The 14181-nt window shown below is 32.1% G+C and overlaps 1 protein-coding gene across 1 annotated transcript; it reads right to left on the bottom strand.

Moving 5' to 3' along the window:
• Window positions 1–6366: 6366 nt before the first annotated feature.
• On the bottom strand, window positions 6367–7525 carry LOC108851234 (uncharacterized). The gene has a single exon (XM_057008436.1). The coding sequence runs from the start codon at window positions 7488–7490 to the stop codon at window positions 6831–6833; it is 660 nt and encodes a 219-aa protein (XP_056864416.1). The 5' UTR covers window positions 7491–7525; the 3' UTR covers window positions 6367–6830.
• Window positions 7526–14181: the final 6656 nt, after the last annotated feature.

The raw sequence follows: 14181 nt of genomic DNA, 5'->3' as shown, positions 1-14181 counted from the left end.
GCATGACTTACATGACAATATCTATTACGACACTCAAAGCCCAAACCAATGATATTCCAACGCTCCAACTTCATAGATTTGTATCACTACGTTGTAAGCATCTTTGATTTTCTGGTGTTTATTATTGACTGATTGACTTTTGGTTATGTTTTTTTTTGTATCTTCGTATCTATTTAGGTTTTCATCAATCTGGTCGTTTACAATAATTCTTGCTGCTGGTATAGAACAACAACATTTTCATATTTATTGCTACTTCCTAAAATTTAATTTTACACGGTCCAAATATAAATGTTTTCTACCTATATGTTATTCCATTTACTTGCTACTTCCTAAAATTTAATTAAAATAGAATGGACTTAGAAATGTTTCAGGCATATTTTATAAAACACGGATCAAAGAAATTTTTTCCTAATCTTTAAGCCATGGTTGAATATCATAAAGATACATTCAAAAAGTTATTATGATAACGTTTTTCTTTTATTAACACAAAAAATTAAAAATATGAACCATCTATGATTAAAATCACAAATAAGCCAAAACATATAATTAATAAATTATTAAACGTTAGAAATTTGACGTTGATGATATTTATATAATGATCGTAAATTACTAATTTTATACCATTTATGTTGTAAAGTAAATTATAAAATCATATTTTATATTAATGAAATTTATAAACTGGAGTTTTTATTTAATGACATAAATTTATTATTTCATCCCGCAGCGTAGCGCGGGATTTTACCTAGTATATATATATATATATTTTTCTCTTTTTATGACATGTGGAATGAGACTTTGTTGACATGTCTCCTCATGTATTCATTTTTTAGATTTTAAGACTTTTTCTTTTAAATTTTACAATTTGGTCCAACACTTTATAATTGTCCACTTTTTTCATGGATTGATCCCAAAAATTTTAGTCGTGATTTTAATCCCTAATGCACACAAATGACTTCTATATACAACTCATTATATCTTATTTTTCTCACACTAATTATCACCATATGAAGTTTGATAGTCTATTTTACTGGTCGCTAAAATTCAAGATGAATAAAAAAATAAATTAAATAATATAAATATATTTAAATATTTAATTTATTCACAACTAAAAATAGCATAAAATTTTGGTATTTTATTATTTTTGCTATTTTATTATTTTACTATTTTTACTTTCTTATTTACAAATTACATATTTATTTTACTATTAAAAATTATAAAATAATCAAATTAAGAAGAAAAATTAAAACGCAACATAAATCTAAACTTAAAACCCCCACAATTATAGAGAAAAACAAAATATCATAGTAGCATTTATTCAATAAATGTCTGGAGTTGAAAGGTGATAAGGAACAAAGACTAATTTATCTCACCTTACCATATAGGTATTAGTAAGAATAAATATAGATCAGAAAAGAATAAAAAAGTAAAATGTGAGATTAATCAATCCTCCGAATACAAAAGAGCACGATCAAGAACTAAAGCAAAAAACTAAGAAAACGCGTCAAAGGAAGGATAATCACTGGAAGGTCAATGTCACCACGAAACATGAAAACATATGCCTAAAGCACCAGAAGCACAACCATTAGCTAAGAAATAAGAAACACCTTACAAATTAAACAAGCACAAAGCATCCATGCCAGCGAAGAACCACAAAGCTTTGGATAGAAGGGACCAAAATTCCAAGAGACTAATTCTGCACACTTATACTAAGGGAAGTAGGAAAAGAAGAAAAAAACAAGAGAGATATGGAATATTGAAGCCACAGAAAAACTGGAGTTCAAGCTTGAGACTAGAAATAATTTTCTAAACCCACAAAGCATCAAAAAAAATACTACTCAAATTTGAAGTGGCAAACCTTGCTAAAGGGAGAACCACAGAACGCGAACAGGAATAAAAGCTGCAATGAGATTAAAGAATAAAGAGGAAGGAGAAGATGAAATGAAATCAGCAAATTTTGGAGCTGTCTTCGATATATGAAAAAAGAATATAGAAGTCAGATCACAAAAATCCAGATCTTGAAAACCAAGACGATATAGACTATCGGCAAACCAACAATGAGGAAGAAAACATCAAAAACGACTTAACTCTAATCCAACCCAAAGAGATATAGTCTCTAACATCAGTTGAAAATCTTAAGGAGAAGATGAACAGCCAACAGTGATGGTGAAAAACACCGCACACAGAAAAGTAAACGAAATACATAAATGGTGACGACTCAATATCAAAATATGGGGAGAACAGAAAAATATCTTAAAAAAATATTAAAAACGTTAAATAATAAAATACAGTTTGACACTGAAACCTTTAATCTTATAATGAAAATATACCTTAATGCAAAGTTATTGAAATTTAATATGATTTACACCAGATGTTAACTCCACCACTAACAAGTACCATTATACAAACAACACCACCTTATTAGAAAAATAAACACATAGTATATTAACATATCATCTACTACAACATTACACAATAAAAATACCAAATAATATTTTTAACAAATATAAACAACCAAATAATTACATCATATAAAAATTATACTTAACACCAACACAACAATATACCACGCGAAACGCGGGCACATCCCTCGTTAAATATATATTAGGGTGAAATCTACAATCTGATTTTATAACATATTTTGTTTAAAATTATGAATATGAGTGTATGATTGCCACAATTAATCTATTCAAAGCATTATTCACATTTTACAAGAGATAACCTATAAAATATTATATATTAACTATACAAGTAATGTCGAGAGGTACATCGGAGTTAGAAAGGTGTAAAGTATCTTGGGTTCGAAATCTGTTATTTAAATTTACTCATGTGTGTGGCCAAACATGGAAAAATTCTTAATAGACAAAAACACTGCGTGAAACACACGCGCCCCCAATTTCTCTCTGAACCTAAACCCTTGCATCCCTTCCTCTGTGCTCCCTTCCGTGCTCCTCCTGCCTCTCCGGCGCCGTTGGGCGTTGTGAGAGGGTCATTGCCAACCTCGCCATATCCAATTCCATCTCCGGCGTCGAGGTTTTGTTGGTGAAGAGACGGTGCATCTTGCGGTTGTTACGCAGACGTCGTCTTCGTTTCTTCGAATTGAGATGGCTTCGCGTTGCCGGTATCTCTAGTGACTGTACCGACGATTCAAGCTTCTCATCGCAGGATGGATTGTCTCCTCTCCCGACTATTACTCTCCTCGACGGCGTAGACCACAAACGTCGCTTTGGCCTCATCTTGCAAAGACTATCTGGGTATGCACCGTCTGAGCTAGAGGTCTCGGGATCTTGGATCTGATACGATGATGACATCTCTGTCTCTCCGTTGGATCAAGATTAGGCGGCTTGCTATTGAGTGATGCATTAATTTAGCTCATCTTCCCTCCTTTGCTGTTGATTTGGCGTTGCTTGCTAGTTTGGATTTGAATTGTAGGTTTAATCAAGTTGGATAGTGGAGGTTCTTCGTACTCTTGGAGCTTCGGGTCACACTTTGTGGTGGGAGGAAGTAGTAAGACCCGGGAGGTGGTGATGTTGCCCCTTTCTCTTTACCGACTTAGAGGACGAGTGTGGTGGAGTTAGTTGAGCGCTTTTATGCATCCGTTGTGTGTTGTCTTGTCTTTTGTCGGAATTTGGGTTTAGTTCATTGTCCCAGCTCGGACCTTGAGGGCAGTCTTTGAGCAGGCGTGGTTCTGCTCCTTGGAGGAAAGCAAATTGTTCAAGCAGCCGTATGAATCAGCTTCCCGCTAGCGCTGTGTGCCTTAATTGTTCTGGTTTTTTGAGTCTCTCTTTTCTTGTCTGTCTTGGTTCAGCCTTTCATCTGACTATTCAAGTTCTTATCGTCATTTGTTATCATGTTCGCTCCAAAGCAGAGCGGTTTCAGGTTTCGATTGTTTTTGCTTCTATGTGTTTTACCTTTTTGTTGTGGAAGTAAGTTTAGAGGTTTTATAGTTTGTTTAACACATTTTGTAAGCCTCAACAGTTCATTTCTGAAATGATATTTACCATTTAGCAAAAAAAAAATGTGTGTGGCCAAACAGTGTGTGTATATAATATAACTCTCACGTAAAGCAAACGGGTTTGCAAGTCTCCGGTAGACCAGGTCCAGGAGTTAAGTCAAGTTTTCAGATTTGGATACTTCCGGATTATAAAAAAACTCTATATTATAAAAGTGTAGTATTTTGATAACCAAATGTTGCTTTTAGGGTTTCGGAGAGACTTTGTAGGCTTTTAAAGCCATGTAGTTAACTACATTCAACGACCCACCATTATTATGTACTGATTTATTTCGTTTGCAAGGATGATTATGTTTTATTTTCTTTATACAAACTCAAAACTATCAACCTTCTAGATTATTGCCTAGAAACTTTGTAGAAAGTACATAATCTATATATCATAGTTCGTAACAACTAACAAATTATCTGACCAGCGAACCCGACGATTCAACCAAAAGGTCCGGTTCGTAAATTTCAAACAGAGTTAACAATTGGACCGATCGAATCGGCCAGTTATTGGAAAACTCGAAATCCTAAACACGGAAAGACTGGAATTTTCTATGTAGGCCCATAAAACCCGAATTAAGTTGTCCTGATTTTCAATTTGAGCCTACCTACCACATCACTTATGTATATATGTATCGTTTCACGAGTCAAGTAAAAGTACAAGTCTATCACGGACTGGTTTATCAACCCTGCTCGAATCATGTTTCTGATGTTAGTGAAGATTTCACGTGTATGTGTAATGCCAATATCTAGTCCGTTCATGATGATAAGAGGGAATGGCTTTGCATCAATGATGAAGGCATTAATAGCATCAATTTGGACCCGTTCAAAAACCAAGTACCTTCAGATTTGTCGTATGCTATAAATTATATAACGCCTTCTATCTTTTTGTCATTAGTAATTAATAGCTCCTGAACTTTTTCCTTGAAAATGAAAAGAAACCCTAAACTGTATAATACGATCTTTTTGAACACATACACACCCATATTTTGTATAGACCGTATATATTAGTCCGTTGCAGGTTTCTCCCTCGTAGTATGTGTATATGTCTCATGGCTTCCATTTAAAATGGACTAGTATAACGTATCTCACGAATATTATTGGTTACCTCCTTTTTAGGAAGACATCTCATCATCTCAACATCTTCTCGTCTCATGATAGTGCTCATTGTGGTTGCAATGTAATCTTCGGCTCCAACTCTCATGTTTCATAAGTGAAACGTTTTCTATTCTTTTCTCAAAAGTTTTCTCTAGATATATGTTTTTAAATTGTAAGATTCCTATCAAACAATTGTAAACTTTTGTTACTGTTTTCTTTAATTTTAATGCACCAAATACAGGCCTGATCAAATATAGTAAAAAGAGGAATATTATTGGTTAACATATGTCTTTTGTTGGGGTTAATTAACATATATCAGGTAAATCAAATCTTTATAATCTTGTATACGTAACAAAACGTCGTTTTCCTAAATTTTCTTCCACAACACCTTAAACGAATAAATATACGCACACAACGTTTCGGCAGCTTTATATTGAAACATTTTGTCAGGCGATCATCGGTTATAAAATTTGAAAGGGTCATGTTTTCAGTGGTTGTATCAGTCACCACAACCATTTAGTAATTAGTACTCATACACAGATATATTGTGCTGTGATACTATATGACTGAAAATCTTCTAGTGCTGCAAATGATATAGTTTCCACAAATGAATATCTTTGTTTATGTATTATAGTTTAAAGATATGAATCCCGTGGATACGGATAGCGCGGGAGCGGGAAGCAAACGACATATGGCACACAATGCAATGTTTGTAAACATAATCTACATGAGATTTTTGGCGGATTGGACACCGAGCATTTAATGAAATTTGAACTATTGGGTGAGTGCAGACAAGCGTTCACCGTTAGCTGTAGCCATTGACTTAGACGTATTAGATCGTTGTTCTATTTCAATTGAATTGACCATGCGCGGCTCATACATAAGTTTTCAATGATAACTTGTCGACGTTATTCAACTCTTTTATTCACACACACACACTATATATATAGAGAGAAGATTGGACTTTTGGGCAGAGTTGATTAGACCATCCACAATGGTGTAACCCATTGTGGAATCCTTAGGATTAGTTTAGTATTTTTTTTTTGAATAGTTAAGGATCTTAGTTTAAAAAGTGTGTCCAATGGTGTTCCCGAATTCGGAGTCCTTAGGAATAAAAAAATAATTTTTTTTAAAAGTGAAATTAAAAAAAAATTATTCCAAGAAATAAAATAAAATACAATAATTAAACATAAAAATACAATAATTATACATAAAGATACAATAATTATTCATCACCAAATTTGTTCCAAATATGCTCAATTAAATCTTTTTTCAGTGGTTCATGTATACGCCTATCCCGAAATTCTTTCTCGTTCTGATTGACAAATATGTTATGGAGATTTGTAGGCATGTCGGTTTGGGTTTCCACATGTGAACTTCTGGTGACACTTCCTTCTTCAAATTCCGATATGTCGATGCGAGTGTATCCATTGCGTTCATTTTCCCTATCTTTTTGTTGTCCCATGTAAGAACCGGATTTTTGACAATCGCAAATCGAGCTTGCAAAACTCCAAAAGCCCATTCCACATCTTTTCGGGCTGCTTCTTGTTTTTTAGCAAATAACCGTGCTTTAGGACCTTGAGGACGTGAGATAGATTGGATAAATGTTGACCATTTTGGATATATACCGTCTGTGAGATAGTAAGCTAACTTATACTTGTGTCCGTTGACCACGTACCCTAACCTTGGAGCTCGACCTTCTATAATGTCATCAAAAACAGGAGATTGATCGAGGACATTAATATCGTTTAAGGTACCTGGAGGACCAAAAACAAGCGTGCCATATCCAAAGATCTTGTGAAGCTACAACCTCTAAGACAATTGTCGGTTTGCTTGATCCACGTGTGTATTGTCCTTTCCAACTGGTTGGACAATTTTTCCACCTCCAATGCATACAGTCAATGCTTCCAATCATCCCAGGAAACCCGCGTTTCTCTCCAATGTCGAGTAGCCGTTGAAGATCCTCTGGTGTGGGTCTGCGTAGATACTGATCCCCAAATAATTGTATTATTCCATCAGTGAAATGATGTAAACACGAAAGTTCCGTGCTTTCACCAAGTCGGAGATATTCGTCAACCGCGTCAGCCGCCGAACCATATGCAAGCATACGAATTGCTGCCGTACATTTTTGTAGTGGAGAAAGACCAAGCCTCCCGGTAGCATCTGGTTTGTGTTGAAAGAATGGAACGTTCTGTGAGAGGCCATAGACAATACTCATGAATAATTCCTTGTTCATACGGAAACAGCGTCTGAATAAATGTGCTTCATATGTGGGATTTTCGGCAAAGTAGTCATTCCATAAACGGGTGTGTCCTTCTTCACGGTTTCGTTCTATATAAGCACGCTTCCTTTGCTTATCGGTTTGGGCCTCCAAGAAGGGTTTAATGTATCTTCGCATATTTCGTCGAAAACTTCATCCAATCTTTGGTCGAGTCCATCGGATGAAGATGATGACATCCTGCTTGAAAAAAAAATTATTTTGTTTTAATATATATTTTGGAATTTTAATCTATAATCTCAATATATGATTTTGTATATATATTTTGGAATTTTAATCTATAGCTCAATATAGGTTTTAAAATATTATTTTAATCTCAATATATGTTTTAGAACATTATTTTTTAATCTCAATATATGTTTTAGAACATTATTTTTTAATCTCAATATATGTTTTAGAACATTATTTTTTAATCTCAATATATGTTTTAGAACATTATTTTTTAATCTCAATATATGTTTTAGAACATTATCTTTTAATCTCAATATATGTTTTAGAACATTTTTTTTAATCTCAATTTATGTTTTAGAATATTTGCTTTTAATCTCAAAGATGCAAGAGAAGCAAGAGATGATGTTCTATATAAAGAGATGATGAGATGCAAGAGATGATACTTGTCTCAATGCAAGAGATGATACTTGTGTTAAAAATGATGATACGTGTGTTAAAATGTAAAGAGATGATGAGAAGCAAGAGATGATGAGAAGCAAGAGATGATACTTGTGATACTTGATTGACAGAAGTGCTTCAGTTTTAAAAATATTACACTACAACCTCTCCGATACTTGATTAAACAGAGTGCTTCAGTCTTACACTACAACCTCTCCGAGATGATAGGAGAAAAAACAAGATAGGTAATGAGTTTTGATGTAGGAAATAAGAGGATACAACTACAACTACTTATACTACATAAGTGAACAGAACATCCCGTGACTGTCTTGGTTCACATGCGCCAAAGACCAAAAGACTTTCCCATCTCCAAAGCACCTGTGACTTGGTTCACATGCCTACTGCAGAACCTGAAAAAAAGACAACAGTTAGCTAATGTAAAACATGATTGAAAAATATGCAAGATAGGTAATGTAAAACATGATAAAAAAATATGCAAGTAGACGGCCTAAACTCATACGACCAAGATAGCTAAATGACAATACCTAAACTCATATAAGAGCACACATAAGTTTGAGTTTAAGAGTTGTTTCCATCTCATTGAGAGGCTTTTTTTTGGCAAGTAGACATTCAAGGAGGTTCTGTGTTGAGACTTCTTTTTTCACTTGCATGATGGCCTCTATCTTCGTCAGAGCCTCTTCTTTACCACTCTTCTTCTTCTTAGCGGCCGCTTTAGCAGCCTAGGCGTTCTTCCCACCAGCTGGGGGCTTGCGTTGTAGTATTCTACGATCCTGCTCCAGAACGTGTTAGCTTTCTGGTCATTGCTCATCACAGGATCTTTACTGGTGTTGAGCCAAGCACCAATGAGGATTTTATCCTCATTGGGAGACCATTTACTCCTCACCTTCACAGCAGACTCATCTTGACTGGGACCACTCAACCAAACGGGTTTGGGGGATTCAAGGTCTACTGAATATTGACTATTCAGTAGATTTACAAAACCAGGGGTCGTATTCATAGTGAGGGAATGCTTTGTGTCACTCTACTAGCAACACAAAATCTTAAGTAAGCGATCTAAACCTAAAGAAACATTTAACACAATAAATCTTGACAGGTAGGAAGGTAATTAGACTAGTACTGATAATTAACTAAGCATTTAAAACTACAACTACAATAAATCAGACTAGTACTGATAATTAACTAAGCAAGACGGAAGTGATATATAACTATATTGCTTTAAAACTAACATTTAAAGCATTTCAGTATCATTTAACACCAATCAAATCTCAACATTTAAAAACTAGAACTAGTATCAAATCCTATACAAATTGATTCAGTAATCTCAACGTTTAAAACTACAACTAGTATATGTTTTTATTATTCAAAAAAAAGAGACTTCGGAGTTGATTGTAGAGTACCTTTTATTACAAACAGTCGGGACTTCAGATTGCCGCGTAAGACTTCAGGTTGTACGTACCCTTTGAAGCTCTTCCTGCAAACACACGAGATAAAACAGTTAAAAGCTTTTAAAAAATGTAGACACAACAATCAAAAGGAAGAGGACAGAAACTCACCACGCAGATAGATGAACACCAAACCCATTAACAGTAATACACAAACCAGGAGACAAACCACCACTGTCTTCTCTAGCTTAACCAGCTTCTGCTCACTCTTAATACCTTTATCCTTAAGCTGGCTGAGTTGTGTCTGCAAGTCATCACTCATCTCCTCCATAGCCATAAGGTCTGTTGAGTTGTGTCTGCTGAGTTGTGTAACAGCCTCAGCTCGAGGTGGGTACTCAGCCGGCTATCCGATCATGTAGCTACTCTCAGCTTCATCAGCGTAGAGTGCAGCTGTTTCATCAGCGTAGAGTGCAGCTTCTTCTTCAAGAAGAGAGGTGATGTCGTACTCTGATGAAGAAGGCTGACTGTAACTGTAATCCTGTCCCATGTTAACCTGAAAGAGAAGAAGAAAAAATATTAATTATAACAAGTCAAGAGGCAGAGCACAAGAAGCATCGTTTGAAAACCGTTAACACATAAGAACAAACGCAAAGATCATATAAGCCTCGATACAAACCAATCTCGTTTTGAAACCGTAAGAACAAACAAACCGATCCCCAAATCGAGTGATATCAAAATCGATTTGAAACCCTAACCACAAACGAAAAGATCCAGAAATCGATTGAAACCAAAACCTTTTTCAAACCCTAACCACAAACGAAATAATCCCCAAATCGATTGAAAATCCAAATCGTTTTGAAACTCTAAACTTCAAACGAAAAATCAACAAACCGATTGAAAACCAGAAAACGAACCCTTATTTGAGAGGAAACAAACATGCAACCTAATCTAAAACCGTAAATCAACAAGAAAATGCTTCGATTTACCTCGGGTTTTCACAATCGCGATTTCGCCTTTTCAGTCGCCTTGGAGTCGAGACAAGTTTTTTTTCGCCTTCGGAACAAATGAGATCGATTTTTTTTAACTTCTCAAACATGTGATCTCTCGGACCAATCACAGCGCACCACGCCGCTAAGGATTGAGTCCTTAAAATCCTTAATGACGGACCAATCCTTAGCTAACTCGCCCCATTTAATATTTTTTTATTGCTTTAATCATAGGTTTATGCGCTAAGAATTGGCTAAATCACACCGTTGCACATGGTCTTACGTATCAATTTTCCCACAAGGCTTTGTCAATAGTGACATATAAGGACTCAATCCTTAGCTAACTCGCCCCATTTAATATTTTTTTTATTGCTTTAATCATAGGTTTATGCGCTAAGAATTGGCTAAATCACACCGTTGCACATGATCTTACGTATCGATTTTCCCACAAGGCTTTGTCAATAGTGACATATATATATATATGTCATTATTGACAAAGCCTATTATGTATTAACAATGAGACATACATATACACCATATAATCTATACATTTCATCAATCAAGGATGAATCACTCTGGCATCATCATGATTCACAATTTAAGTTTTTTTTTTTTTTGAAAAATTTACAATTTAAGTTGACAATAAGTCTTCTCTTAGATACATAATTTCTCATTTTCGTTCTTTGATATAAAGAGTTCAATGTTAACCTCATCTATCAAGACGATGATGACATATTGTTGACAAAAAAATAAGACTGTGATGACAAGGTACAACTTGTAGTATAAACAAAAATGCATCGTATGTACCTTGTCCAAAAAAACGTATCGTATTAACGCATAAATAAACTTATAAAAGAAACCTAAAAATTTTATTGTTCTTTTACAAAAAAAAATTATTGTTGTAAAAGTTCTCTAAAGCTATAAAAGGTGATGTTAGCTAGTATTTTCTATAGAGATACATTTATATCATATACCGTAAAACATGTTGGCGTTTTACGATAAATATATAATTTGTGTATTTCTAATATAGTGAATATGATTCAAGCAGCTGCATGATCATTAATTTTTGGCAAAAAAAAAAGATAATGATATTTAAAAAAAAACGAAAGTCAAAGAGATAAAGAACGCATGATTCTAAATCAGTAAGCTTCCGGTAATATTTCTTAAGTCTTCTGATAGGATTTAAATTGATTGCTATTTAAATAACTACGTAAGAACCCACGCGCTATCTCACGCGAAATCGCGCGGAAACTCATTTTTTATAAATAAATACATCATTTTATAATTAAATTTTATATAAAATATTAATTTTATTTTCAATAAATTTTTATGTCAAAACATAGGACATATGTATTTATATTTATTTATAGATAATATTAGAAATGCATATTTTATAGTTTTAAATTACAATTATAATACAAATACATCAATACCAATAAAATTATACATCTTTTATTAATTTAGCTAAGTTACTTTAAAATTTTAAATTATATAACTTTAGAATAAATAAAAAATCTACGTATTTTATTAATTTAGGTAAGTTACTCTAAAATTTTAAATTATATCACTTTATAATAAAAAAGTCTCTTTTTAAACATTAAAATCTTCTTAAATCAAAATATATAGTTTATTATGTCGTTTATGAACGCCTCGTAACCCAATTTAATTAGTTAGTATTACAAAACCATCATATATGTGTAATATGCAAAAATAAAGACAGACATATTTGTATAAAATTTAAATATTAACTAATACACAACTCTTGAAACAAATAATAGATGACAAAAAAATAAAACAAACAATAAAAAGACACATCTTAATACATAATGAAAAAACATAACTTTTAACAAGAAATAAAATTCCTACAAAAATACATAAATTCTCAACATTTTTTGAGTTTTTTAGATGCAATTTCATGTATAAAACTTAAGAGATTCAATTTTTCATATTAATAAACTGATTTTTAGAAATAAAACAACTACAAATATTTATGAAATATAAATAAATAGATATGATTAAGCATAATAAAACGAAAATACATAAATATTTGTATAAAAATGAAGAGATGCAACTTTACATATATATAATAGTCACATCTTTTTAATTTAAAAGTGGTTATTTTGAAATGATAATTATATGAATAGTCGCAATTTTTCAATTTAAATAGTGATCTTTTCAATTTTTCAATTTTTCAATTTAAAGGTAGTTATTTTGAAATGAGATATATATGAATAGTCACAATTTTCATTTAAATAGTTACATCTTTTCACTTTAAATACTAACTAATACACAGCTCTTTAAACAAATAATAAAAAGATACATCTTAATATATAATGAAAAGACATAACTTTTAACAAAAAATAAAATTCCTATAAAAGTACACAATTTTTCAACATTGTTTGGGTTTTTTCATGTAAAACATTTATGAGATGCAACTTTCATGTATAAAACTTAAAAAATTCAAATTTTCATATTAATACACTGATTTTTAGATATAAAACAATTAAAAATATTTATGAAACATTAATAAATAGATATAAGCATAATAAAAACAAAATACATAAATATTTGTATAAAATGAAGAGATACAACTTTCCATATATATGAATAGTCACATATTTTTAATTTAAAGGTGGTTATTTTGAAATGATTATTATATGAATAGTCGTAATTTTTCAATTTAAATAGTCACATCTTTTTAATTTAAAGGTAGTTGTTTTGAAATGGTATATATATGAATAGTTACAACTTTTCATTTACTCCAATATTTAAATACTAACTAATACACAATATTTAAAACAAATAACGAAAGGATTTTAATATCTATACTAATGAAGTAGGCGTTTTTTATCTTCTTGGGGGGAAAATACCATGTGGCATTTTCTTTTTAATAATTAAAATATTTTCTCAACTTAAATTTAATGAATTTTGGTATTAATTGTGAAATAAATGGGAGGAAGGGAGGTTAAACTTTTCTTGATACATGTCCAAGCGTTTATAAGAGTGTTTTGAATTTGATCCAGATCCGTAATTGAACTGATAAATCTGTGACCCAATAGAAATCGAGTTTGGGTTTTATTGCAGCACTGGTTAAACCAATAGATAATTTTTATTTTTACTATTTTTAGTTTAAGTTATATTTTGAAATTATTTTTTATATTCTAAATTTCTAACTAAAATTTGAAATTTCAGTTTTATTGTCGTCTTCCTCTTCTTCTACACTACAATTTACGTTTGCAAAAAAAGTGAGTCATGATTGTGCTTGAGCTGCACGTCCGTAAAACAGACTAAAGCACGATGAGACTTATTATTCCCCTACACTACAATTTATTTTGGCAAGAAAGGTGAGTAAATTTTTTTTTTAAATTTAATTTAATGCAAATCATCACATTTTTTATTTACAGATAAAAAAAAAATCATATGATCATATGAATTACAAAACAGAGTTTGGATTGTTGAAGAAGAAAAACCTAGCGAGATTGATTATAATAAATTAGAGAATGATCTTACTGAAAAATATCCCAAAAATGATGAAGTGACAAATTTAGAAAAAAAATTGTTGGTAAGTTTTAAAATTTAGAGAAAACCAAAATTAGTTGATGTGATCTGGTGTTAGTTTATTTTTGTTATTAACAATTTATTACAATAATATTTTAATTCTGGTTTATTTTGGATTGGAAAATGTCTTGATATTTTTAGATGTCATAATTCTTATGTTACATCTTTTTAAATAGTCTAAACTATTTTTTAATATTTTGTATGTACACTTAAAATTCTTAACTTTAGTTTTTATATATATTTGTTTTTCATAAC

This window comes from Raphanus sativus, chromosome 4, assembly GCF_000801105.2.
Source record: "Raphanus sativus cultivar WK10039 chromosome 4, ASM80110v3, whole genome shotgun sequence".
NCBI classification, from domain to species: domain Eukaryota; kingdom Viridiplantae; phylum Streptophyta; class Magnoliopsida; order Brassicales; family Brassicaceae; genus Raphanus; species Raphanus sativus.
Note: the sequence above shows the minus strand (reverse complement) of the source record. Positions and strands in the feature narration are given on the sequence as shown.

Bases quoted from the DNA above. Each gene is read 5' to 3' on its own strand.
- LOC108851234 (XM_057008436.1), bottom strand. From the start codon at position 7,490: ATGCGAAGATACATTAAACCCTTCTTGGAGGCCCAAACCGATAAGCAA.